Source organism: Haemaphysalis longicornis, unplaced genomic scaffold (genome assembly GCF_048455015.1).
Source record: "Haemaphysalis longicornis isolate Haplotype H1 unplaced genomic scaffold, Haemaphysalis longicornis Haplotype H1 scaffold_8, whole genome shotgun sequence".
Lineage (NCBI taxonomy): Eukaryota > Metazoa > Arthropoda > Arachnida > Ixodida > Ixodidae > Haemaphysalis > Haemaphysalis longicornis.
The window spans coordinates 107012064-107038804 of NW_027526445.1; the positions used below are offsets into that span (position 1 = coordinate 107012064).

Consider the following 26741-nt stretch of genomic DNA (forward strand, 5'->3'; position numbering starts at 1 on the left):
CCTACGAGCGATATTGTTGTCCAAATAGCAAATACAGGCCTAGATTATCATGAGTACGGAATTTCGCCTAGTTTTTTAGAGCCAATCAGGACTGATGCACTTTCAGTGTAGCGAAATAAGGCCAACTTACTTGCTAGCTGGCGCAAGTAAACTTTATGAAACGTCAACCCCACGACAGCCCAAATAGCCCCTTTGTCATTCCGAAGCACGTCACTAAAATTGAAAGCCAACCAGAAAAGGATTCGTGCTGATTCACGTATTTATGGCGTCGAGAATACGGCCCCTGCTGTGCGCTGCAATTGGTGGCGCCCGCTTCTTGGTGTCTTGGTTCTCTGTATGCCCCTAGTATGCCCCGTCACCTTGATAGCTTGGCACACACACTTTAGACCCGCCGCGGTGGCTCAGTGGCTAAGGCGTTGTGCGCATGATCCCGATGACACGGATTCCGTCCCGTTCATGGTGGCTGCTGTTCTGATTAACGCGAAAACGAAAATACCCGTGTGTTCGTAATATAGGCGTACGTAAAAATCCCTGTGAGTGGTCAAAACTACTCCGGAGCCATCCACTACGGCGCTTTTCATGGCCCATGTGCGGCTAAGGTGCGTTAAACCCACAATCAATAAAAACTACTTTAAAGTAAAGCCCCTGCGTCTCTAAACCCGTAGTCTTTGACCCTCCACTTCTCGGATAAACTAGGAATGAAAGGCTGTCGTTATTTTTAGATAATTACAAGTTTTGGGGTACAGCTCGGAGGTATTATAAGAAATAGAGCCTTGTTGTTTCACTGAAGAAGGGCAGAATATTTCCTTGATGTGTAACCCGTTGGAGCAACTACTTTCGAGCCGCGAAACTGCAAGCACGCTCAATGCCAGGGTCCAAATGAGACCAAAAGCAGGACCTATAAGAGGGTCCAATGATACCACAAGCAGACGTCAGCAACGGCGATTGTACCTCTTTTTTGTGGTGGTGTTTGTTCTATTTGTGCGATTTTACACAGATCTGTCGGCTGCCCCTGGGATCGTAATCTGACAGGGGATTGTTCCGTCCAACATGGGTTATCGTTACTACCGCAGGTATATGTTACAGTTACTACCTTATAGTATTTTATTAACGATAATTTCTCATTACCAGAAATATAGTTTATTAGTTTGCAATCTACAAACACATTTTCAATCATTATGAACGGCGTGTAGCATTTCGGACGTCCTTTTTGATTATGTTTTTCCTTCAACAGATGATCCAACCGTCTGAAGCTCATGAAAAGTGTTGACTAGAACTTCATATACATGAGAAAAATATAGCTTTACTTACCTCTGCCACTTCGAAGGAAATTACTCTCTCTGCCTGCATATCAAGTTTGTTGCCAACTAGAAGCTTTGTGAAATCTTTGCTTCCCCGCTTGTCAAGTTGAAGAAGCCAGTCATTCACTCCTGCAAATGATTCCTTCGAGTTGCAGGGATTTCGACGATGATTCCGTAATGACGATGCGACGAGCACGGTTGCGTCGGGGCAGCATAAAAACATAAAAAGCATAAACAACCATTAGCGAAAACACTGCTTGCGAAGCACACATTAGAAAAACAAAAATTGGGAAGCGTGCACTCGCGCGGAAGACTTGAGTGGCGAAGGTGTTGCAGTGATCACTGACGGACACAAAGGTGAGTTTAATATCGTTGAGGTGCCATGGTGGACGTCGGCGGCATGCCATTTCAATGAACTTATGTTGAGCAATGGAAAAGTGAGCTCGTCGTTTTGGTCGACGTTTTCGTACGCCATTCTCCAAGCGGCAATATCGTCTTTACCGAATGCTTTGCACGCCGAGCCTCTTGAAGCGCGCCCTCTTCCTCGGCCGGGCGAACTATCCGCGGCTGGGCCACGTGGAGGCAATGATCAAGTACACTAGCTCCGACGTTCAAGTCGCGGCTCTTCTACGGTACAGAGCGTATGCGCACGACGACACGAGGGCGAACGAATGAAGGACGTATGCTATGACGCGTCTTCCTCATTCCGAGCAAGTTTTGCCGCGATACGACGATCGCTGGAGTGTATTTGTGGCTATTGTTGGCAAATCTCCCTAAGTGGGTATCCTTGGCTTGACGGCCCTGCACTCGAGGAGAGCGGCCAAGGCTGGAGTTGCCAATATTGGCCAATCACCCTAAGCGAACATGCTTAGCTTCACGAACCTGCGGTTGAGGTACGCGTACACGAGCACTCGGCCTTCTCTCGGGGAGTTTTTGGCGCGAACGCAACCCGAACTTACGGCCAGTAGCAATAGCTCCCCTGTTAAAATAAACCGAAATGTAACGTCGCCTTCCTGTAGAGAAAGTAATAAGCATCAATTTTAAGGCAATGTTTTTGCTGCTAAGAGTATTTCCCGCGGCCAGGGTGAGCGCGAAGCCATACATTGCTTTTGAAGCGAGAGAATTAAGTGCCCCATTCTGTGAAATGCCGTTGTTATGGTGCAGTCAAGAAAATGGCTGACACTGTAGAGTTAAAAAATAAACATTTATTGGGAATATAAGGCTTCCTTACGTGCTTTCAAGGGGGTGCCTGGCCATACTAATTAGGAACTATTATACTGCTACGTCCTACTGCGGTCAGTTCCACTGCTTTTTTGTCTCTTGGCCAAAGTTAGTTGAACAACTTTTTTTTCTACTCATGTGGCGTCACATTTTGCTCTGACGTGACACGCACTATTCCGCAACTGTTACGCTATCAATTCAAAGCTTTGTTTGGAGTTTTTGAAGCGCGAACACAGGCCTCTCAAAGCTCTCGATTCGTGGTTATTCCATCAAGTGGGTACGTACAATAAAAATAGAACAACAATGACCACTTTTATTTTAGCGCTGGAACTTGCGGGGATTGTACACAGTAAAGAAGTAAAGAAGTGTAGCCATAGTACCGTGGTGTCCAAGTTATCTGGGCGGCCCACCTGAAAACTACCCGGGACGCCAAGTACACTGGGACGACGAAGCCGAAACAGAAATTAACGAAATAATAGTGTCGGCATCTGTGAATGCTTGTTCGTGCATCAGTGGGTAATGTGCTTGCCGTTCCAAATGTATGCTCCGTTTTCTCGGCGATTTCTGTGTCGAGAAGCCGCATACAATGGTTACACAGAATGTTTGTGGTTTTTTGTGGGGCTCAAGGGAAGAGCGGAAAAGTGATGATGTAGGTGCTACAGTCTTATATCTTGGTTTTTGTTTGTGCGAAAGCAGATGCATCGTTTTCAGTCGACTGTTGTACAAGTACGAGTGTGAGATCTTATGCTTTATTGTTTCAACTTCCGAAATTCGTTGGGTATTTGTGCAGCGATTCTTGTGCGAAGTCGTCAATGCTTTTATGATTTCGAAACATAGGTCTTACTTGTAGTATATTAGTAGTGTAGTACCGAAGCGTTTGTGCAAATATATTGTTATATTTGTCTCCCTCTTCCGCTTTATCGTCACTTACATGCTGTAGGTCGACAAAAATGCATCATGAAGAGTGAAATGAAAGCCGGTACGTTAAATTATATTGTTCGTGCTTCATTACGCCACAATCCCAATATAACCTCGGTTTCAGCTAAAATAATCGTATGTACACTTTTGGGAATTTTATTGTCGGTCATTCAGATCCCTGCAACAATCGCGCCAGTTTTTCGGGGCTTTTGGGTTGCGGTATTCCATTAAGACTGCCTCCAAGAAACCTTTAAAAGAGACATGCCATTAACTCATTATAGAATTCACTTTCTGCCAGAGGAAAATGTTAGGGGTGCTCTCTATAATGTGTTCATGACGCTGAATCGGCATTCTTTAGGGCAGACCAGGTTATCTGTTCAACATGCAAGCGAGGAGGCTCGTTTAGTTGCGGGTATTTCACTGAAAATGTTACTTATTTAAGGGAAGTGTACAGAATCAAGCGATCCGGAACAACCTGAATGGTTACTCAGCCTGGAGGTACTAGCGCGGTAGAAAAACCGCGCGTAAAAGACGAGAGTATAAGCGAGGAACAGGACAGGCGCAGACGCACGACTAGCTTTATTCAAAAAACGAACATGACTACATATCTTCTATTGCACCTGCGGACAAAGCAGCCAGCTTTTTCTCTTTACTTTTTTCTTATCACTGCACCATCGTGCATTGATGAGGAAAAAAGAAAAGAGAAAAGGCTTGCTGCTTTTTGCGCATGTGCAATAGATTGTATATAGTCATGTGCGTTTCTTTAACGCGATACCGTAATTAGGCTCATTTTTCGATTCCCCCGTGGCACCTCGCCGTCCGTTATCAGCTGTGCTCCTCAGGCGTTCACGGAACTACGCACCGCTGCCACTTGGAAGCCACGACTGCGGCAACAAGATTTGAAGGCTCCGCTTAACCTGTAATGTGCGCTACGGCAACAAATACTGGAAAGGAGGACAATCATACAACGTAGGATACGAAAAAAAGGACACGCGCTTTCACTAGGTGCAGCGCCTGCGCAGTGTAGTTTTTTCTATGCACAGTCGGTGGAAACATGCTCGGCAGACACGGTCTCCAGCTGTACCCGCAACTTACGCCATCACAGCAGAGCGTGTTTCGAACAGAAGATCAAAAATACACATTTTCTGTAATTCACGCCCGAAGACTACGCGTTGGCTACAAGTCATGTCTTTAGAAGCTTCTGGAGGAATTTTGACCACATTAGGATCTTTAACGTGCGCCGAAATCTAAAAGAAACTGGCGTTTTTCTTTACTGTGTCCATAGAAAAACGGCCACCGCGGCGGGGAATTGAACCAGTGGCCCTGGGCTAAACAGCGCAACGCCTTGCCCACCGAGCAACCGCGCTGCGTTATCCACTGGGACTTAAGCCGGCACCAACAGAGGGTGATCTAACTAAAAGACGGGACAAATGATTAACGCCGGGCTCTCAAATATTAAGGAAGGCATAGATTATAAGACGAAAGTAGCTCAAATGAAGCCCACTATAATAAAAGAATCCCATACTCACACTATCATATGATTTTCAAAATACTTTACAATATTCCCATGGTTATGTCTCCGCTGAAAGCTCGGTTTGGTAAACGACAGATGGCGCCATGCGGCCAAGTTTAAAATCTCCCTAAAAACAGCCATGTAAGAATGCTCGCCGGGGTTCTAGGCAAGCGGGTAGTTCCCACATCCCAAAAGCCAAAAACAGAAAATATTTAATCAATCATTGCTCACAAGCAAAATGTCCAACAAAGAGAGGAGGAACAAAAAGAGAAAAGAAACGATAGAACTCATACAACCACTGATTATGACCAGAATATTGCAGAGCGTGCCGTATCACAGATTTACCCGCAGCAAAGAAAGTGAAAGAAATACCATCATTCGATCAACATTCGAGGCTGTTCTCAACCTCGCAATTTTTACCGTGAGATGATGATGATGATGATGGATGGTGCTTAATGGAGCAAGGCCAACAAGGGAAAAGAGCGCAAGAGAAGAAGGGACTGAATTTTTGATGAGACTTTTAATACTGAAACATGTAAGTAAGAGTAAAAGTGACGCAAAACTGAAGACAATGGAGATGGCTGGTGTATGGGGCCAGGATTATTACACGTGATATGACAAGCGCTCCACAAATTTGACCTCAGCTAAAAACTTAAAAACACGTTGACTAGAAAATACATTGGTTCGTCGGCTAAAAAGTATGATGGGAGCCGTAGAATGTGTCGTCTGTATAATTCAGGGAAATGCTTGTGTCATGTTGTGTCAAGTGCCTTGCGTGTGATTAGTATATGGACTATGGATAGGCCCTTTCCACATCTGCTACACATGGGTCCCGAAGTTCAAATGAGCACGTGGGAGTGCGTTACATGTGTATGGCCTAACCGCAGCCTAGCCAGGGCGACATAAGTGTATCTGTAGTGTGAGGCAGTTGTGTAGCATCCCAATTGTGGTTTTATTACATGTATTTTGTTGTTTGTTTGTTGGCCCCAGTGTAGTTGCCATGTGTTATGAAGGTGTCACCTGATGTGTGTCTTTAGGTCTGTGGAAGGTACTGTTGTTATGTCAACTGCGGTCATGAGAGTGGCAGGATCAGCGGTCTCATTACCAGGGATCCCACAGTGACATAGTACCCAGCATGTAGTTATTTTTAAATTTGAATCGTATGCAGTCATTATAACCTTTAAAAGAACATTCATTACATAGTTTTTAGACGACCTTCCTTATGACAGTGCCTGCACAACGCTTAGAGAATCTGTGTACACGATAGGCTTGGCAATTCTATGTTCGATGATGTGATTTGAAACGAGTAAGATGCCACACGCTTCGGCCGTGTAAATACTGCAATGAAAATTATTTGTTTTACTAACGCTAAAATTTGGTCCGTGCGCTGCACAAGAGACAGCAGAAGTTTTCGACGCGTCGCTGAAGAATTTTGTGCACCTGTACTTGTCTTGCAGGAAAAGGAAGTGCTGGAGAATTGCACTCCTGGGTACCCTATTTTTTCTAGTTGCGTGAATGACAGGTCGCATGATGTAGGACGAAGATGCCATGGTGGAATGAAATTATGGGTGGGCGTCTTTTGCGGATCTGAAAGGGGGACATTGAGTGCAGAAGCCTCCTCGCTCACTCTGAGAAAAAGGTATGGAAATAGATTGCCTGTTCAAAAAGAGTTGCAGGTTTGTTGTATTCTTCATGATTAGATTAACAGGATGGTTACTGAGAGACACGATCTTAGATGCATACAGCAGGTCAACATACTCCCGCTGATGACCTATAGGCACCATTTGTCGCACCCTACATAATGAATTTCGACAGGGCTAGTGCCAAAAGCGCAGCATGATAGTTGAAGGCCAAGATGCAGCACTGGGTCAAGCATTTTCGGTGCTGTCTTGTCATCGACCCAAACACGACATTGCCGTAGTCGAGCCGCGACCCCAGCATGGCTGTTTTAAAGGCTCAGCAGGAGTTTGTCGGCCCCATAAGATTGATGTGAGAGGACTTCAAGAATGTTAATTGTTTTAAGCATTTGCATTTGAGCTGTTTGATATGAGGAATGAGTGTAAGCGTTTCATCGAATAAAATAACTAAAAATTCTGCTCCTTGTTCACAGGAAGCGGCACGCTCTCAAGAGTGATGTCTGGGTCCGGGTGGACCCCACGCTTCCTGGAGAACACAACACAAGAGCTCTTTCCGGGATTATTTTAAAACAATTCTTGTCAGCCCAGCTGGAAAGTTTGTTGACACCAAGCTGAACTCGACGTTCGCAGATAAACATGTTCATGATTTAAAGGATATCTTCACGGCGTCTACATACATGGAATAAGAGATTGTAGGTGGCAATGCCTTTCTAAGAGAGTTCATCTTTACTATGAAGAGAGTGCCGCTCAACACGCCACCTTGGGGCACGCCATTTTCTTCCACGTGGACCTTTGAGAGTGCTCAACCAACTCTCACTCGAAACGTTTTCTCCGACAAGTAACTAAGCAGAGTGTTTAACATGTTACCAGAAACACCGAATGATTCGAGGTCACTAAGTATTCCACAACGCCAAGTTGTGTCGTAGGCCTTCTCGAGGTCGAAAAACGCAGTTAAACAATACTGTTTATGCACGAAGGCATCATTTATATATGTTTCAAGAGCAACGAGTTGATCGTTCGTAAATCGCCCTGCCCTGAAGATTGGCTGGCAGCTCTCGAGAAGACAGTTGTACTCAAGGAAGTAGACGAGCCTGCAATTTATCGTCTTGAGGAGCTTGCACAGGCGGCTCGTCAGGGCTTTAGGACGGTAACTTGAGGGGGACGATGGGTCCTTTGCCTCTTTCAGGAAAGCTATAACTCTAGACTCCTTCCAAGAGTTTGGAATGTGCCCCGAAAGCCATATCTTGTTATATAGGTGGAGGAGTGTTAGAAGAGTGTCTGAGTGTAGGTGCTGTATCATTCCATATGTGATGTTGCCGGGGCTTGGAGCTGAGGGTTTACAAGTGCTCAGAGCGGTCCTCAGCTCATGAAGTGAAAACTCGGAGTCATAAGAGGATGCTGACTTGCCGTTATCAAGTAAAGACTTCTTTTCGGCCGATTTTTTGTGTTTCATGAAAGTGTTAGTGTAGTGTGCTGAACTGGACACGTGTTGGAAGTGCTGTGCGAGTGTGTCAGTCTGGTCTTCGAGTGTGTCCTCTGTTGTGCTGACCAGAGGCAGGCTGTGTGTTGGTTGTCCCTTGAGTTTGTGTATTCGTGTCCATACGTTTTGTGTGTCTGTGTAGGAGTTAATTGATGTTATGAATGTACGCCAACTCTCTCGTTTTGCCTCACCGCGCACACGTTTTCCCATCGCCTTTGCCCTTTTGAACAACAGGAGGTTACCCAACGTGGGGTACAAACGAAGGATACCCCACACCTTGTTCTGGGCCTCTCGCGCCCCCCCCCCTACAGTCCTCATTCCACCACGCCCTCCGCTTGTTGCCCAGGGCACCAGAGGCGTGGGGAATGGTCTTTTCGGCGGCGTCGAGGATGTGCGTCGTGAGGGCTTGTGTAGCTTCTTCAACTTGTATGTGTGTTATGGATGTGTGGTGTAGTTTGGATGTTTGAGTAAATGTACTCCAGTTCGCTCTCGCTTCATTGAACCTGTTATGGGAAAGTGAACTGCTCGGGCCTTTACCTATGTATGTTAATGTGGTTGGTAAGTGGTCACTACCATATGGGATAGTGCCAACATCCAATTCAAGAGATGGAATGAATACTGCAGAGCCAATAGCCAAGTCGAGGTGTGAATAAGTGTTGTGTCCTATATGGTGGTATTTAGGCTGGTTTTTATTGAATAGGCATGCTCCCGAAGATAGATATTTTTCGATAAGGCGACCTCGGGCATCCGTGCGAGCACAGCCCCAAAGATAGTTATGTGCGTTGAGGTCGCCTGAATGAATGAAGGGTGCGCGTAGCTGATCTACAAGGCCCTATAAATCCGAGCTCGACAGCTGGTAATCAAGAGGGATGTAAACGGAGCAGAGCCTATTGAAAATATGGTACGAATGGCAACAGCCCCAAGGACGGTCTGTAACTGGATAGTGTGGCACGCCAAGGACTTTCGGGCAATGATGGCCGCACCCCCGGAAGATGTACCACCACCATCCCTGTCCTTCCTAAACTTCTGGTAACTATTCAAAAAAATTTGTATGTTTGGCATTTAAATGTGTTTCTTGTAGACCCATGACACTTGGCTGATTGTAGTGCAGTAGAAACAATCACATGATCTGCCGTCTCCCTTTCACTAAAACTCCTAGGTACTCATCAAAGTAAAAGTATAACACAGGTGGAAACCGACCAACTAAAGCAAATCTGAATGCTGGCCGCCGACCTTCGGGCGCTCTATCAGGTATTTTCCATACGGCGCGCGACGAAATTATGGCCAACAGTGACGAAATTCCTGTCCTTTATCAACACGACGCTTGTAATACAAAAGGACCTGGCACTCCGACTCATTACCGCCAGGTTGGCGACAGACCGCGCCGTGACGAACTGCGTGCGTAATCAGTAACTTCAGGACAACATCCCGAGACATTGCGGTGCGCCCAGCTCTATTGAATGACCTCACAGCGAGCGCAACTGCCCCGACAACGCACCCGTGCTTCCCGCGCACGAATGCGGTGCCCCTGACAATGTATAGGTACTGTGGTTTCACAAGGGACCGCTCAACGCCGCTCGGACTTCAAAAACCTTTCCCCGGAGGGGAACAATTCTATCGTAGCGGGGCTAAATAAGCTACGCTTTTATTTATTTAGTGAAGCCTTTATTTAATGACGCTATTCTATCGGCCAGACGCGCACCCTCGCCTCTCCAGACAAACGATAAAAGGTAAAAAGCATCCTCGCGGATGCGCTAGTTACCCTTTCGAACGCCGCGTAAGCTCAACCGGCATGAAAGCAAGCACAAGTTGCGGCCCGCTGTGTGATTACTCTTCTGCCTTTGACCTTCGACGAAGCCCGTTCCGCTCAAGGGTGGGCAAATGGGCTAGCTTATAGGAAGGGAAACACAATAGCGACTTGTGGAGTTTTATACTCGAGCCTTGGCATCAAAAACAGCCAACGCCTAGCGATGTAACGTTTGCAGAAGGAACGCCGTTCCTGCCGTTCCTTCGAAAACCTAACGAGTTACCGTTATAGTTCCACCGACCCTTAATGGAACGGTGACGTTTCTCCGCTCTTCCAAAAAGGAACTAGTTCCAGGAACGCCGTTCCTTGGAACGCCGTTCCGTACAGCACTGATACAATCCTAGACAAGAAGGGGTGGTATGGCAGGCTGAAGTTCATTTGTGGAAAGTTGCCATATCATGAGACCACAGCATACACTGACTCAGTGATGTACGAAACCACGAGGCCGGCATTGTCGTTGTTGACTACTGTGGCAATATTTGTGACTGCATGACTATCCAACATACAGGAATAAATAAGTGGAAGTTGGAGCCATCCTCTTGGCAATCCGAATAGCGCAAGCGTCAAAAAGAAGCACAGCATCACTACAGACTTACAAATGACATTATACAGTTATCTGGAGGCAGAATACCAAGGCTTCGGTAAGATATTCCTATGCATCATGCAGAAAGCTAACATAGTCACCTGGACAGCCGGATCCAGTGGTCTGAAAGCGAACGACGCACTATGCAATAGCCACACGAACTCACATCCCGTGCTCTTTGTGACCACAAATACCAAACTGCTCTCTTCGAAAAACGTTAAGAACGAATCCTCATCCTATGCCTAGGAAAAAAACCTTTCCCCTTGCTACAACAAAGTCTCAAATGCAGAAGAATCACAAACACACAGGACGAAAAAACAACACAGTTACCTGAACATTCATGTGCGTTAAGGTGTTGGGTGCAAACATCAGACCTTACCTTACAACTCAGCTAAAAGAAGGGAAACATTCACCCTCTTGCGCGCGACCTGGCCATGTCCTAAGGTATGTCCAGGGGAGAACAACTCAAACATGACATATTTTACTTCTTCGAGGCACGGGAGGCAGATTTGACGATCTCGTTACCTCAAGCTCAGCGCGAGCTGATTGAGAGGGCAAGGAAAGGAGCTGCTGCATCTGGTACTGTAGGCTCGGGTTCCACCTTTGACCTCCCTGCCACCTCTTTATTCCATTTTCGTAAACCACAACTATTTATCCCTGAACTAAGATCTTCTATCTTTCTCCCTCTCTCTCTCTCTCTCTCTCTCTCTCTCTGAAAAAAGCAAAACTTTTTCTCCCGGCCTCGACATCACAGAATAAACATTTCGATACACTGACACTGACTCCTCCTCTTTCAAACTGACCAACAGCTCGCATTTGCAACCTTTCACGCTCTCATTTTAAGCCACGGAAGCGTCGAGAGCCTTTCTCCGTCCTGGGACACGGCTATTAAAAGCCCCCGGTTGCTATAGTCTTTCTCTTTTCCATAACCTGTTGTGCTCGTGAAGCATAGCTGCGTACGAACTCGCCCAGTGGGAGTCAAAGTATCCCTGTAGCGCCTTACATCTTAGAATGCAAATGTAGATGTCTCTGCAACTTTTTCAATTAAGCTAGTTGTGGGTCTGCGACCGTCCTGTCCCTTCGTTATTGTCTTGTCTTTTGCGCGCTGTTTCTCTATCATTGAAATGCAGTACCAACTAGCCCTACAACACGCTGTACTAGCGCGGTTTACAATGTTTTAAACAACCAACTTCAGCCGACTAGATTCTGGAGCTTATAATTTGTATACTGCACAGTGCGTTTTGTTTTGTAGCGAACCACTCAGGAAAAAAAAAATCGGTAGCACAGTGGTAGCGCATCGGGTACCAACTGTGGGTTCCCAAGTTCAAATCCCTTCGGATCGCACATGTTTTTTTTGTTTATGTACTCTTCGGAGCGGCAGCATGTTTTTACCTTACAACGACCGCACAACAACTACAATGACGACTACGGTATTTTACAGAATGAGGCCCTGGGGCTTTCGCCTTACAAACAGTGTTCGATCCGGGATAGTCTTTTTGCAGGTTGTTCCGCTACATCAGGCTGTTTTGAGGGAAATCACAGCGAAAAACCTGTTGTTAGGGCAGGTAGGATTACGTTAGGTTAAGTTAGATATTGGTTAGGAATGGTTAGGCTAGGTTAAGTTACGGAACCACCTTCAAATAGACTTTCCAGTTGGATGTGATGGGATGTGACTTGGAAGAGATTCGCCTTCCGAACACTAGAAAAATACTGAGATATATCAGGATTATTATTCGGACTTCTACGTATAAATTACAGGGGCAAAGAACACTCTTAATCAGCAAGCGGTCCCTGTACGCAAACCCATTGTCGTAAGTGCGGTTGTACATGGCCACTTGAAGTTGCGGAATAGATTTTACAATTTCATGTCTTGCATCTCGATGTCTGAGATTTTACATCTCGGTTTTGAGTAATGTACGAAGCAAAAAATGTCACATTTTTGCCCGAGTTCTGGTCATGACCAGGTTGCGTCTGATGGGAGGGGGATTGTTTTTATTTAACTTAATTTTTAGTACATCACCGTCCACCTCCTTGTCATGTCCGCGTATTTTTTGCCCGTTTTACATCATCAAATAATGACTCATTTGCCCCAGTTTTGAAAATTGCTTCGAAGCAGATTTTTTGCTCAGACGAACAATTTTGATGCTCCAAAGAAGCATGAAATTTTTCCGGGAATATGCAAAATTAGTAGAATCATTTTTCCGGATACGCTTCCTGCTCGCAAGTATGTTTGGAGATGAAGAAAAACCGATATGTTATCAGTACCATACATATTTCCCTTACGCCTGCGACAACCACAACAATTGTACCGGCAACATTTACTGATGTTTAAGTGGATTGTATTTAGATATTTTAGGAAATGTTCAGGGATACTTGAATATTGGTGGTAAATCTCATGCACACGAATGTATGCGTCTTCGAGACGAACAACGAGTTCGTATGGTTTTCCTTTATTGCTTCTGTACATTGCGTAAAATGCAGATAAAACTTAAGAATCTTCGAGATGTGCTAAATTGTTACCAAACGAAGTATGCACGGAAGTGCATGGTTTAAGACAACGTGTAAAGAGCTTCTGCCCGTCCTACTGTGGGATATGTGGCTCCCTTCTGAAAAGAACGACTTCTCGCAAAGTTGTCTGCCGTGTTTGGATTGAATTAGGTTGGATTGCTGCAGTGGATTGAATTATGAAGGGGCAGACAAGTTCCATCAGTAGCTCTTTCTTTATCACTAGTGAATACGCGCTGCTACAGTATGAGTTGCACGTAGCGCGGCTTTCTTCAGCTGGAAAATCCCCCAATCAATGTTCTTGAGCAAGGATTTTACTGTGACGGTAGTCTTCTGTTTAGTTACCTTCTCTTACTGGGTTCCTGTCTTGAAGTTAAAATGCATGTACGAGCTAAATAGCTGAGTGGTAAGTTACATAGGCTCATTAACGTTACAGCGCCAGGCACCCCGACTATGTGCGCGGTCACTGCCATTGTTCTAAATATTTTCACTGTCCACGTACCTCATCTGTTACGTCGAAGACTATGATGAAGCCGTCGGCCTTCTCGTAGTAATCCGCAATTGCTTTGCGATACTCCTGCCGGCCCGGAACATCGTTCTGAAACAAACACGTATTTGAATTCACCGCGTTTGTCTGGGGCTTCTGGTTCCCTGCTCCTGTGTTCGGCTGCCCTTGCTGCGTTGGCTGTTCATCACAGTCGCGCCAAGGTTTTCACCAACGGGCCGATTTCCTCATTAGCCCCGCTTTTGCTGCTTTATTACGCAATGAAAAATAAACGACTGTGAAAACTGAGCGCCCACACGACTTTGCCTTTAGGTGAAAATAAAAGGTGACAAGCTAACGCATTAGAATTAGTTTCCAGTGATGAGCAACGGATGCCGGAAGGCGAAACTCGAGACGGAGAAAAACTATTTGTTGGCATTGTAGCCAGCTTCCAAACAGCGGCCTGCCTGTTTTCATGCACGAGCCCCGTTTTTTACTACCGCTTCGCCCTCTTGCCGTCTTCGGGGTCGGATGAGGCAGCGGGCAGAGAGGTCGAATACAAGGGTTGAAACAATTTAAACTCTGAACAAATGACATTCAAGCTATAGCAGATTCCCTAAACTATCAACATGTCTCGTCAGAAGCTTTTTCATCCAAAATAGAGCTACTCAAAAATTCCTACCATATTAACACGAGGGACACTAGGGCAACGGGTTGTGGGTGCCTGTTTGATTGTACAAGAAAGAACTGAACAAGAGCACAAAATGTAACCCCCCTACCTACGGAAGGCAGAAGAAGAACGCATAAACTGAAGAAAACAAAATACTCAAAATTCATCCCCAAGACCCCATTTGCTCCAAAACAAACGAAGGTATATTCCATTCTCCTTTCCCTGGTGTTGTGACTGGACAAACAGCATAGCAGTATCCAAGCTAGCGAGTTGTTTAGAACAGGCACATCGTTACTCTATGTAGTTTGAGCCCCGCCATGTAAGCGTCAGCCCAATGCCCCAATGGAGTACGCACACATTATGTCGTAGGAAACGACCATAAGACGCGATCACTTATCTTAGAAGTGTTCGCCCACTACGAAAAAGCTAACAGAAATTCCCCGAACGTACGCAGCTTTCTGCAATGGTGAATTCTTTCACCGTCGAAACAAGCGCTTTCAGAAAAAAACAAGCGCTTTCAAAACAAATTTCACATGACGCTCAGATTCCCCTGTTCACGTCCTGACTGCAGTACTCACTATTGGCGGTGAGATCTTTGAGTGGCGCCCCCTGGCTCTGACGTCGGCTTAGGGATTCGCGTCGCTGTCGTCTGCTACACTCCGCTTGTGAGGGGCAACAGTGCCTGGGCTAGAAATCGCCCGCTTCGTTGCTGTAGTGCGTTAAAAGGCGTATTCTAGCGACTCAGTTATTTTGCCAACTTCTGACGCATCTGAATAATTTGAAGCTGTATCCCCCACAAGTTTGCAACACACGAGGAGATAGAGAACAACTTTCTTCAGAGTATCGGTCAGAAGATCGTGTGTAACCCGTCCTTTCTTGCATGCTTATTCGCGAGGATCAGCGATCAGAGCTTCTCGATAAGTATTCAAATTCGTAGGCTTCCCTGCAGTATTTTTGAGATGCTCCTATGAAGACTCAACAGTCTAATACTACGTACCAAGCAGCGGCCTCTACACGCTCATCGCACAACAGGAAATAAAGCGGCTTTCTTGTGTTTCTTTCGTTGTTGTCTTGTATCGGATTAATGTTTCTTGCTTTTTTTTTTTCTGTCCAACGCATTAATTTTTCTGCTCCGTCACCAACCTCTTATTAGGAGGTTTCGGGATGTTTGGGAGCCATGCACTTTATAAGCGACCCCAAACCATCCACCGCCGGCGGCGTCGGCGTCCGCAGTGCTCCTCTATATTTAATAAAGAAACAGCATCCGGTGCCAGGTTTCGATCCGAGGACTTTCGGGCCGCAGCCCGACGCTCTACCGAATAAGCCACGGACGCGACGCTGATATCGGTGTCAGAACGCGCCTTATATCTTTAACGCATTCAAACTACGTCGTCAGCGGCGTGCGTTGGCGACTCAGCGGCGTTATAGCGGCTTGATAACTGCGTGGTGTACACGTGATACTACAAACCCGATGGAAGAGATGGAAGAGAAGGAGGCGAGGCGGTGGGCTGCGGGGGCCGAGCGCAAGCGCCGCAAGCGGGCCGACAACCGTGCATTCGCACTTTCACATTCTCCCCCTCGGGGAAATGCGGGGGAATTTTTTTTCCTTCATTTTGTGTGGCATACATTCCCTTCTTCACAAATTGCCTTTCATTACGGCTGCGTGCAAGAAGGTGCATATCCGCAGCGTGCTTTGTTTATTCACATGCAAATAAAATGAGACGGTTTGTGCTACGCCACCGCGATCGCGCCCTAAACAACGTGGTCCACAGTACTCGAAGGCGGCTTTTGTGCTCCGAATTTCTATCGTAATTACATCGTTATCATAACGAACTGACTCTCAACTCGAACAATGATGACATGATTACGGCGTTGAAGGCATGATATACTGGCTAACTAACGTAATAAATTGTATACCTGCATATATTATAAGACTCGAAACCGAAGAAGAATTCCAAGTAGCTCTTTATTGCTTTCCGACCCTTCCAGGCGCGAAGAACAAATCCTATTCTACTCGGGATGGCGTTCTATGATTTGAAGAAAATTACTTTTACTCTCTTGTCCTGGACTGAGGACCCGGCCCACCAACCAGATCGATATAATTGTTAAACAAAGTTTTCCCCTCCTCCTCTTCCTCCTCCTCTTGAGTGCAGTTTTCATATAACGCATATCCGAATATCTGGAAGATATGGCTGTGCAAAATGTTCCGAAATATCCCTCCAGGTCTTAACAAACATATATCTGTTACTATAAATTTAACGAAGACGTGACTCGTTTTGCTCAATAAACCTCCATATTGGTTAGATGCCTGGTATAGAATCAGCACGCGCGTATATACACACTGGAACTCAACCTACAGTTTTTGCAGTCTATAGTGCAAGTCGGCAAACTTTCATGCCTTGACAACGTAAAGTGATGTGACAAAACGCTTCCGAGCGTTCGGCAAGGTTGCAAAAACTGTTTTACCTTACATATGATTACCGGGAATCGTGATGCCTTCTGCCAAAGCCGACAGCCCTGAAGGCCTAGAATTTGTTTTGGTCTTGTATTCTCTCTGTTGTCGGTTACTAGCAGCTGGCTCGAAAGATTGCTTAATACAGAAGCTGACGCCTAGCTCCGACTCTTCGCGCTCCGCACAGGACCGGCTTCGCAAGGAATGGGGTGGCGCCGGCAATGTTTCTCCCGTAGCGGTATCCAAAACTATACTTTAATTGACACCATGAGCTAGTGTATGCGATTTTAAGCCTATTATTATGATAAAAACCCACACGCCAATTCTGGTGCGGACAGGCATCAGACGTTGACCGAGCGCAAAGAAACAGCAGGGAGAGCAATCCTGAGTGAAGCAGACGACAAATGCGAGAATCCCTAAGCTGACGTCATGGAGGCGCGCTTCGCAGCGCCGCGTGTGTTTGCGCTCACCGCCAATAAACTATTTGTGTGTTCCATTTTTCGCCGAGGTCTACAACATTTTGACAATGCTAACTCCGTGACATACATGTATATTGAAGACGATAGTCTTTCTTGGGCTACTTTAAAGGAAAAATTTTGGTCTGTCTGTCTGTCTCTCTGTCTGTGGGTCACTCGATTCAGCCAGCCGGCCGAAGTGAAATAGATGCTGTGCAGAAGTCTTATATACTCACATCAAAATCTAAACGTCTAAGTGTGGGGTTAATGTTCATACTTGTCAACATTGTTGAACAAGAACAGGAGATTAACCAAATATAAGGAGAAAATCAATACCTTAGTGACATTTGGAGTGTTTCTTTATTCAAAATTTACGGATGCTTGCTTTTAGCGAAAGCAAACGAATTACTACATCAACTGCAGAAAACCGTCACCTGCTGTTGGCCCCGCTACCTGGCGGAATTCTACAAAATCAAACGGCAACAGCAACGAAAGGTTCCACTAGATAGGTATCGCGTTCTGCTTGGAACGCTCAGGGAGTAGGGCGACGTGGTTCTAAAAACGTTGGAGTAGGGTGCCTCGATTCACGCGCGTCTCCGTCGTACGGCAGCGCTGGCATCGAGGCACCTTTACTTGGAGCAGTGGAATGCGGTAAGCTTAAATTGTCTTGAGCAAACCTCTAGCGTGTTATCATAGAAGGAACGAGAAGGGAGGTTAACAGCACGAGAGGTGAGCCGGAAAGAGAAGGGCTGCTTCACTTGCCAGGGGCGCCAGTTGCCTATCGTCTTGCGTCGACATTTGCAACGAAAGGAGCAGATACGCGGGCAATTTTTCCTTAACGATTTTGCACCAGGACCACAATCATAGATTTGCAATTTTTAGCTATTAGCCAGAAGTTCGCATGTGCTAATATATCACTTCGTCGCTGCTTTCCCGTAGCTTCAAAATTAGCCTTAGGGAGCCATCATTCGCGCGGTAGTCTCCCTAATATACGTCTATGTCCTTCGACATAATATGTTCCCGAATGCTAGGTCGTCAGCATATGGATTATACAGTGTATTCAAGAGATAACTTCAGACGCACGTTTTAATCTGGCCTTTGGCTTAAAGGATCCACGAAGACAAAATACAAGTTTATTTTATTCAAAAGATTTCGTGTTTTATAGTGCCCCCAATGCGTGTCCGGATACAAACGATGCTTTAGACACCAAGAAATTAATCGGTGTAAGTTAAAATTTTAATTTTCGCGTAATCGTGTGTTTCGTGGTCTGCAATGACATCACAGAAACCGACCGCTCTGCAGCCTAGGGTCTCTTGATTCACGCGCCCGCAGTACAGGGTTGAGACACGTATACACTGGGGCCGTCATTTTGGGTCACTCGCTCGCCGCCGAAGCAAGTCATTGCATCAAACCGCGCTACAATTATCGACGCAACGCAGTTTACTGGTGAAGTTTGAATCATCTTATCTATTTCGCGTTGCTGTATATCGTGGGAAACGAAAAGAACTACGCGTTGTGCACGTTGACCCAATTGCAGCGGCACGGGACCGTTCAAAGGGTGTCTCCACCCTGTACGTGGCGCGGACATCGAGGTACTCGCGCGTTTGTTTACGTTACTGAACCTAGATGGCGCCACCATACCCTGAAAAGCCGTTTTCTGCCTTTGGTTTTTTTTTACCGTATTTAAATCTGGCTTGTTTTTGTTCTGGGAGAAAATAATCGTTTCGTGAAACAGTGCTTGCTCGACAAACATGGTCGCGTAAGACACCGTTGCTTGCGTCAATCGGCCAGTGTCGTCTGAGACAACCCCAAAGCCCCGCAGTGCTGTGCAGCTGAACCAATCGTGGTGCGCGCAGTACCGACAGCGCTAAGCATCAGCTCTTCTATGTTTAATTGGGCTTTCGTAACTTCAACTGTTTGTACCACCATTCTTATGGCTTTAAAAAGAATGTGCCCTAAATTTAAACACAAATAGCTCGTTCTGCAAGCTTATAAGCTCAGCCTAATTTGCGTTTGCTTTTGCCCGCTTCCGCCAATCGCAGAGCATTCTGGTATGACATCATAGGTTCTGCTGCGGGAAATGAGCGAGTGGGTCGTATGCCACTTCAATTTTTTTCCTAATTATATAGCTTATTTGAGCGACGTTTACGTTAAAACTGGTGTCAGCATGATTCTAACGAGGCCGTCTTTTTAATGAACCAAACTTGTGTTTTGTCTTCAAGGCTCCTTTAAAGAATCTTTGAGCTAAAATCACTTAATGTCATTAGAAAGCAGCCGACCATGCATCAACTCTTCTAGTTGCCGGCATTAAAGCGCGACTGTTAAATTACACCTTTATGGTTCAGTCTCTTGCTTATCACTCAGAGTAAGCATCTTCCCCTGAGTTAAGTTTTAGACTCAATTCTGCCACATAGCGAAGTGGACGCTGCAGAGTAAAAAATATGCCCGAAGAGCACACGTCTCTGGCTTCATGCACAGAACCGAATTTACGAAAGTTAATCCTGGTACCATAACCCCTTTCCAGACTCCCCTTACCACCTCGTATTTGCTGTATCCCCAGAGGGCTCTATGCTTCATTATGGCCGCGTTCCGTCTTCCTTTCGTCTTAAGGTGCGCCTCATGCGCCTGCGTGTAATCTTCGCTGTCGGTCAGCCATACTCCTAAATATTTATACTCTTTTCACCAATGGTATTTCTACTTGCTGCACTGATAGTGTTTTGTGCTCCGCGCCGTCGTTAAATACCATGATCCCCGATTTTTCTCTGCTAAAGGATAGCCCTAGGTGCGTCGCTTCTTCACCGCATATATCCATCAAGCCCTGCATACCTATCCGGTTATCCGCCATCAACAATATGTCTTCTGCATACATTAGTCCCGGAAACCGTTGTTCCACAACCTGCCCGTTTTTCATGTATGATAAGTCGAACCCCAGCGTACTGACTTCTAACTTTCTTTCTAACCCCGCCATGTAGATCATGAACACCAGCGGAGAGAGAGGACATCCTTGTTTCAAACCCTTGTAGGTGTATACAGGCCTATTGTATGTTATCCCCTCCCACACTATTTGAACTTGGTTCTTCCGGTATTGCTCCCTGAGTAAGCTAATGAATTCTGCCCCAATTCCCTCGTTCTCCAGGATACTCCATAGCCTCTTGTCGCTGCGGGGCCTCTTCATCCATCTTACCGAATTTCTCCGTGATGATTTTGTGTAGGTATGACAATGCTTCCTTTCCCTTGAGCATCTGTCCCTGCTCGTTTTCTATAGTACCGCCTTCTGTGGGACTCGTGTGTTTCCCTAATGCCTGCACATGATTCCAAAACCTTTTCGGCGCGTCTCTACCCCTCCCTCGTATTTGCGCTACCCATCGCTCGCTGTCCACCTTTATTTTCGCCTGCACTAATTGCTGCACTTCCTGTTTCATTTGCTTATATTGCTCCCATTTTAGGTCCACCTGTTCCTGTTGTCTCCCTGCCCTCTTGGCCTGTCTGTGATCTGTAGACGCCTGTTTACGCCTCTCTATCGCCTCCTTGATTTCTTTGTTCCACCAGCTTTTGGGTGTTTTCTTTCCTCTCCATCGATCGGCCCCCTCTGCCTTGACTATTTTTTCCTGCATAGTTTTGATGAGCCTGTCATATTCCCACTCGTCTCCAGGATTTCTTTCTATGTCAGTCTCTATTCTTTTTGCTATAACCGCAATTTGTTTGCTGTTTAACTTTGCGCGCTGGCCCGGTCGACCCGTTTTGTCGCCCCCCAGTTTCCCAAAACCCAGGTGTATGCGCTTGTGGTGACTGCCCAGACTGTGGCCCTCTTCCTCATCTATGGTCATGCCATCCAACCATTCATAGAGTCCCTCTGAAATAAGGCAGTAGTCAATACTTGACTGTCTCCTACCACACTCTATGTTATTTGACCCTCGCATTTTTGTTCCCTATTTACTATGATCAGCTTTTGGTACTCACACATATCTAGCATTAGATTTCCGTTGAAGTCTGTGTACCCGTCTAGATCTTCAATGTGGGCGTTCATGTCCCCTACCAATAGTACCTCCTCGGAACGTTTCAAATCCTCTATGTCCTTTTTTAGACACGCCACCAGTTTTTCGTTTTGTTCTTTGCTATCCTTACCCGTCCATAGATACCCAACTCCTAAAGCCATCTCCCTACCCTCCACTATCCCTTTCATTCACACATGTTCTTTACAGTCTTCTTTCACTCTCTTCCAATTAGCCCCCTGCCGTATAAGCATACCTACTCCTCCGCCTTTTCTCAATCCAGCCGTCCTATTACATCCTTCCCATACATACTCTCCGATTACCGGAGGTTCTTCCAAGTCTCGTAGGTGCGTCTCGGTCACAGCGTATACCTGGATATCTTCCTGTTCTAGCTGCTCACTAATTTCCATCCACTTCTCTCTTTTCCTGCCGCCCTGCATGTTTATGTACGCGATCTTCAGTTTCCTCCCTCTCTTCTTTACACGCCGTCGTCGTCCCTTTCGTTTGCCTGCACTAAACTGCACCGACCCCGCTATCTCACTTTGCTCCTTGCATTTGTCTACAACATCTTCGCAAAGGCCTGTGGCCCCCCTAAAAAAGCCACAGTTCGCGGCGCGTGTAGTCTTCCGATAGCTGCTCCCACCTGCCCGCTGAAATGCACTCCGTCACGCTGGAACGCCGTTTTCCGGCCAACCCATCGGATATCCCTGTTGATGTCTACGACAGCGAAACTCAGCTCCTTGCCCAGCTCCCGTATGTCTCGGTTTAACGCTACAACTTCCCTTTCCACATGCACCCCTCTCCCAATGATCTCTGGTACTGTGCTAACGACGACCTGCACATGTGGGCACAGCGTCCGAAGCTCCTTCACCCCCTTTTGCAGAGGGCAGCGCCCTCTACCAGCTTTGAGGCGAAATAACCGAAAAGATAAGAAGATTGATATATCAAACAAAACCTTAAGTGTTTTTTTATTACAAGTATGACTACGATATTGTGTGTTAGTATAGCGCTTAGGCTTTTCAGGGAGTATTATTATACAGAAAAAATACCGATTTAATGGGCGTGACCGAAGTAAAAATCAGTTAAACTTTCGTCTTTATTACAGAACCACCTCCTTCCACACCCAGATGATTACAAATTTAGATATGACCTAGTTTTTATGCGTTCAGCAGAAGAACCTAATTTCAGTCAGAATATATAAACTGCTTATAAAAGTGAAAATACCACGGTAAAAGTCATCAATTTGTACTCTTTGTTGAACTGCTGTACCATTTACAGCATTATTCATTGACTAAAACCCTGACGTATGACGTTTGCCTGGTAGCCTAAATTTGCGGTGTAGGCAGCTCGTATTCCTAAAGAGTTGATATGTAGAGGGTTCGTAATCCTATAGAATAGTAGCCACTTGGTACCTTTTGCAAACTGCCGGGGATACTGTTCAAAAGAAAAAAATTAAACCCACTTACGACCTGTAACTTGATCGTTTTTCCTTCTAGTGGAATGCAACATGTCCTCTGTAAATTGAAGAAAGAACAATTAAAACATAAAATAGTATAAAAAATGCAGATTGGTACACCAAGCACTGCCGACTATTCTGAATGATTTTTAATGATACCATTCATTCAGCACTACTTAGTTCATGCACGGGCTGTCCCATTTATGTTTATTCACTAGAGTTTGTGCTTTGAGCTAATAATTAACTTTCACATTACTGTGAATAGGAAGCTGAACACCGATGCCTGTTACAGCATGCCTTTTATAAATGTAGTAAGTCATTCTCCGAGTACGCAACGAAATAACCCTGCTGAATTTTTCACCTGCATTTTTACGTCCAAAAATGGAAAAGAATCTCACACATTTTTAGCCCATTTATAGTTCAACTATGATAGTATATACCAAAACTCCAATAACGACTACCAAACTCTCTCTCCCGAAACCACCCGAGGATCGAACCTATCCTCACGCCTTACCGCGACTTCAAGTCCAAAACGCAGAGTTTCTCGTACTTTTTTCATTCGCAGTGCCCAGCATGCTCAGCTATTGCTCCGCGTCAATGGTCACATTTGTTCGTTCTGGTGCAGCATTGGCTGCCTCTCCAACCTTTTATTGCGGACCACAATCGGCATTTTGTCGCTCCTATTCATCCCGATTCCTTCCGGTTTTGGGCCCGCAATGGCTGCAGCCTCGACTCTACAACGAGCAGAGGCGGTTGCTGGAGTCCCAAATCCGGTTGAAAAAGAAGCAGTAGGCATGCCGCGCTTCGACTTTTCGTCTCCCTGGCAATGTCACTTGCATATTGAAGTCCGCGCTCTTCACTTTCGAAGGCAGTTCTCCCCTTATATTTGTCCACTCTGTCGTTCTGTACTCCTCTGCCCCTCGCATTGCGAGGGGCAGCATTGCGAGCATTCCAAAGCTTTGTTCAAAATGACCCATATATTCTAACGCCGCGTTAATAAGTGTAATATATCCCTTCAAAAGTCTTATGTTCTTTCATATGCATTGGGCACTTTCGTGTCCCTGCTAGAGCTCCGTGAACCTATTTGCCACATAAAAATTGACGTAGATAAGCTGCACCCCCGATCATGTCTTCTATTGCTGGGGATATTCCATCCTGTGCTGTTGGTAGGTTCTGCAGACTCTTTTACGTTTTCGTCATATGTTACTGACGATAACATTTTGGTCTCTAAAAGAATGCTAGAAGAGTACCAGAAAAAGTCTACCTTCTTGAGATCGGTTTCCCAATCGTTAAACAATTACGCATAAGGGCAATTCTCATACAACAGGGACTATGGGTGTGGCGGCTTACAATGAATCAATTTAATATTCCGTGCCTTATTCCCCTGTTCTTGCAAGCCGTCTATCCAGAAATAAACGAATGTGTTTTTGTTCAGTACCTTCAATGCACAAATTTAGTAGCAAATAGTTGGCGTTCCATTTTGATATTTTCAAGCATGACTGCTTCTTTACTACCTTTTGATTGCACAATAATATGGTACCTCATGCTACGCTTCGCGTGGGAGATGTTTGCGTGTAGTTGAGTCGTCAGTGAAAAATGGGCGAGGCGAATTGTCAAGTTGGATAACCTGGAATCAACTTCAGTTGAATGTCATTCAGACCAAATTTGTTATATTCAAGCTCAAAAATAAACCTGAGATTTACAATATATCTTTTCAATTTAATAACTCACTATCGAACGTATTTCAACATAAAATTTTGGGGTCATCTCTCCAATGAAAATTTAAATTAGGCACAGTATGTAAAGACGTTCACGCATATTTGTCCCGGTTTATAGGAATGATTTTCAAAATTAAGGGTTAGATTCCTGCCTGGTTGATGCAGCTCGATGCTTCCTTATACCATGCTCTTCCGCAGTTGCACCTTCATTATTGCCTTTTGTTTGGGGTACCACAACCGTAACAAACTTAGACAGGATTTTAATTTTGCGAAAAAGGCAGTTTGATGAATAGAGACTGTGCTCTGCTCACACCACTCGATTCCGTTGTTTTCAAAACACAACTTGCTTACGGCAACTCCATTCTTTCAGCTTAAGCTTGCTGCTCTTACCCGCGTCGAAATGAGCAGAGACGAACTCTTTCTTTATTCCTAAACTCCAGTTAGCACCCGTTGCAATCTGCCACGGGGGGTTCCTCAGGCCACATTTATTCGAACAAAGTGTGGTGCCCAAAAACTAGAGAATATATTACGGTTTTCTTAACAGAAACCAGATCATATTCGATGTAAATTTCCAGTTTACCTCTCTATTAAAGCCTCAATGAACTATAAAGCGAAACTGTATGTCTCACATTGTTTTTAAAGGTACACTGTCGTCTATGGAAACAATTTATGGGCTATGTCTTAAATTTACTGCTGCTGTATTACAGTCGATGTTCTTTATGTAGTCACCTTGAACCGGTGGCATCATTCTTTCTTCATTTTCTGCGTGCATTTTAATCACCACAAATGCTGAGAATGGATTTTTATAGTCGAGTGTAAGACGTTGTTTTTTTGGCATTTTTTTATTTTTTCTATTGTATTTTGTTCTCCCCTGTCATCCGCCATGATGTGCAACGCTGTAGGGTCAGTAGGCCGCTGTCAGGCAGAGTACAGCAGCCTTTTACCTTTGTACCCTAAAATAAACGTGTCCAAATAACACCCAGCTTCAACTACTTTTGACACCATGCAATCGTATTATCCTTCATTTAAGCAGAAAACAATTTATTCAGAGAATACTGCTCCTGCCACGTCACATTCGTTCTCAAGCAAAGTTGCTTCACTTCGAAATAAACATATAAACTACAAACTAAGTGGTACGGCAAGAATGAACCCTCACTGAACATCAAAGACAACTTCTTTTTATAACTAGAAGCAGCGCAAGCAAGAAGAAAGCAGATTTAAGAACCTGAAAAATCAAATCCCCTTTTTTAATTGCAAAAAAGATCCTTAAAAACCGAGCTTTCTCTCATGCAACATGAGTGAAATTCACAGTTTAGAATTTACACTTTCCCGAACCAGTCGGAATGGCGCTATAGGATAGACGTCAGCTTCATAACTCGAGGGACCAATGTAGGGCTCTGACCACGGGAAGCCTTTTTATTTTTCTTTTGAGTGTCTCGATGTGGCTTTTTTTGCAATATCATCATTATGTGCCTTCTCGCAGGGTAAAGATGGCTTTCTGCAGTGCGTTTTCGCGTACGGTCGCATAACAGATGCGAAAAAGCTTCTTCGCCTTAACAAGGACTAAGAGCACGCTGAGGACCAATAGGACGGATTACAATGAACCAATTGCAAAGGTAAAAATACTTAGGAATAGCGTTACACCCTTCATTACACCGGGCACCTCCCGTGCAATATTTAGCTAAGAAACTGGCCTAAAATGTTGCAGGTTGGTCTAATATAGAAAGCATGTTATGTAAGAAATTTTTGGAAAATATTATTGTGATTGTTTTTTAACGTTACATCAACCACAATAGTGAACCATGTCGTTTAACCTGTACATAAGGTTTACCTCAGTGGTTAATTACGTAAAATGGGACTTCGAATCATAGTCAGCGTTACTAGCAAATCGTGATTGGAATTAAGTTTTAACTTAATCTGTACTACGCTTTCACACTAGTTCGCGACTCCAAACGAGCGATTATTGCAAACGAAGTATTACTTATAAGCACTACTTTTGGGTCATCAGTTTTTGAAATGCCTTTGTGGGATACACAACATGCTTTCTAGAGCCGCATCAATTTTCCGATAACGAGAAATGCCAATGGCCATCTCCGCATACCGTTTTTACGCTACATTGTAAATTTTTTTCCTACCAATATTGCATGCAAATCAATCTTACACTGTCATTAGTAAAATGCATTTCTAATAGTACAGTTACCGTTATTAAAGTGAATTTTAATTTCTTCCAACCAGAAAAAATTGCGTCCTAAATTATTTTTTTAACCGATCGGTGAGAACTCTTGTCAGCTGGATGAAAATGGAGGACTCGCATATTTCATTTCATACGTTTACGTTTTATATGAAAAAATTCTTTGGAGGGCTCCAGTCTGCTTACCTGTTTTGAAGGCAAAAGGATTCCCTCGAAATACGTATGAAGAGTTTCACTTATTCACTGCTACATGATGCCAGAGTTTCTTTCTGAGGTTTCGTTTATTCGCCCTTTGGGAAAAATTACTTCCAGAGGCAGCCTGGCTTTGCATCACGCTACAGCTTCTCCAAACCAAGAT

At 45.0% G+C, this 26741-nt stretch overlaps 2 protein-coding genes across 2 annotated transcripts in view; one reads left to right on the forward strand and one right to left on the reverse strand.

Moving 5' to 3' along the window:
* LOC144150269 (ras-related protein Rab-1B-like) overlaps positions 1–26741 on the forward strand; it is a 203188-nt gene that overhangs the window by 61432 nt on the left and 115015 nt on the right. The gene's annotated exons all lie outside the window — the stretch shown is intronic.
* The window catches only part of LOC144149682 (ras-related protein Rab-1A-like), a 70422-nt gene that overhangs the window by 30293 nt on the left and 13388 nt on the right, over positions 1–26741 (reverse strand). Inside the window, exons 4-6 of the mRNA XM_077681335.1 lie at positions 22485–22532; positions 13468–13563; positions 1312–1443 (exon numbers count right to left, since the gene is read on the reverse strand). Of these exons, the coding sequence (XP_077537461.1) occupies positions 1312–1443; positions 13468–13563; positions 22485–22532 (276 nt within the window). The remainder of the gene's footprint in view (positions 1–1311; positions 1444–13467; positions 13564–22484; positions 22533–26741) is intronic.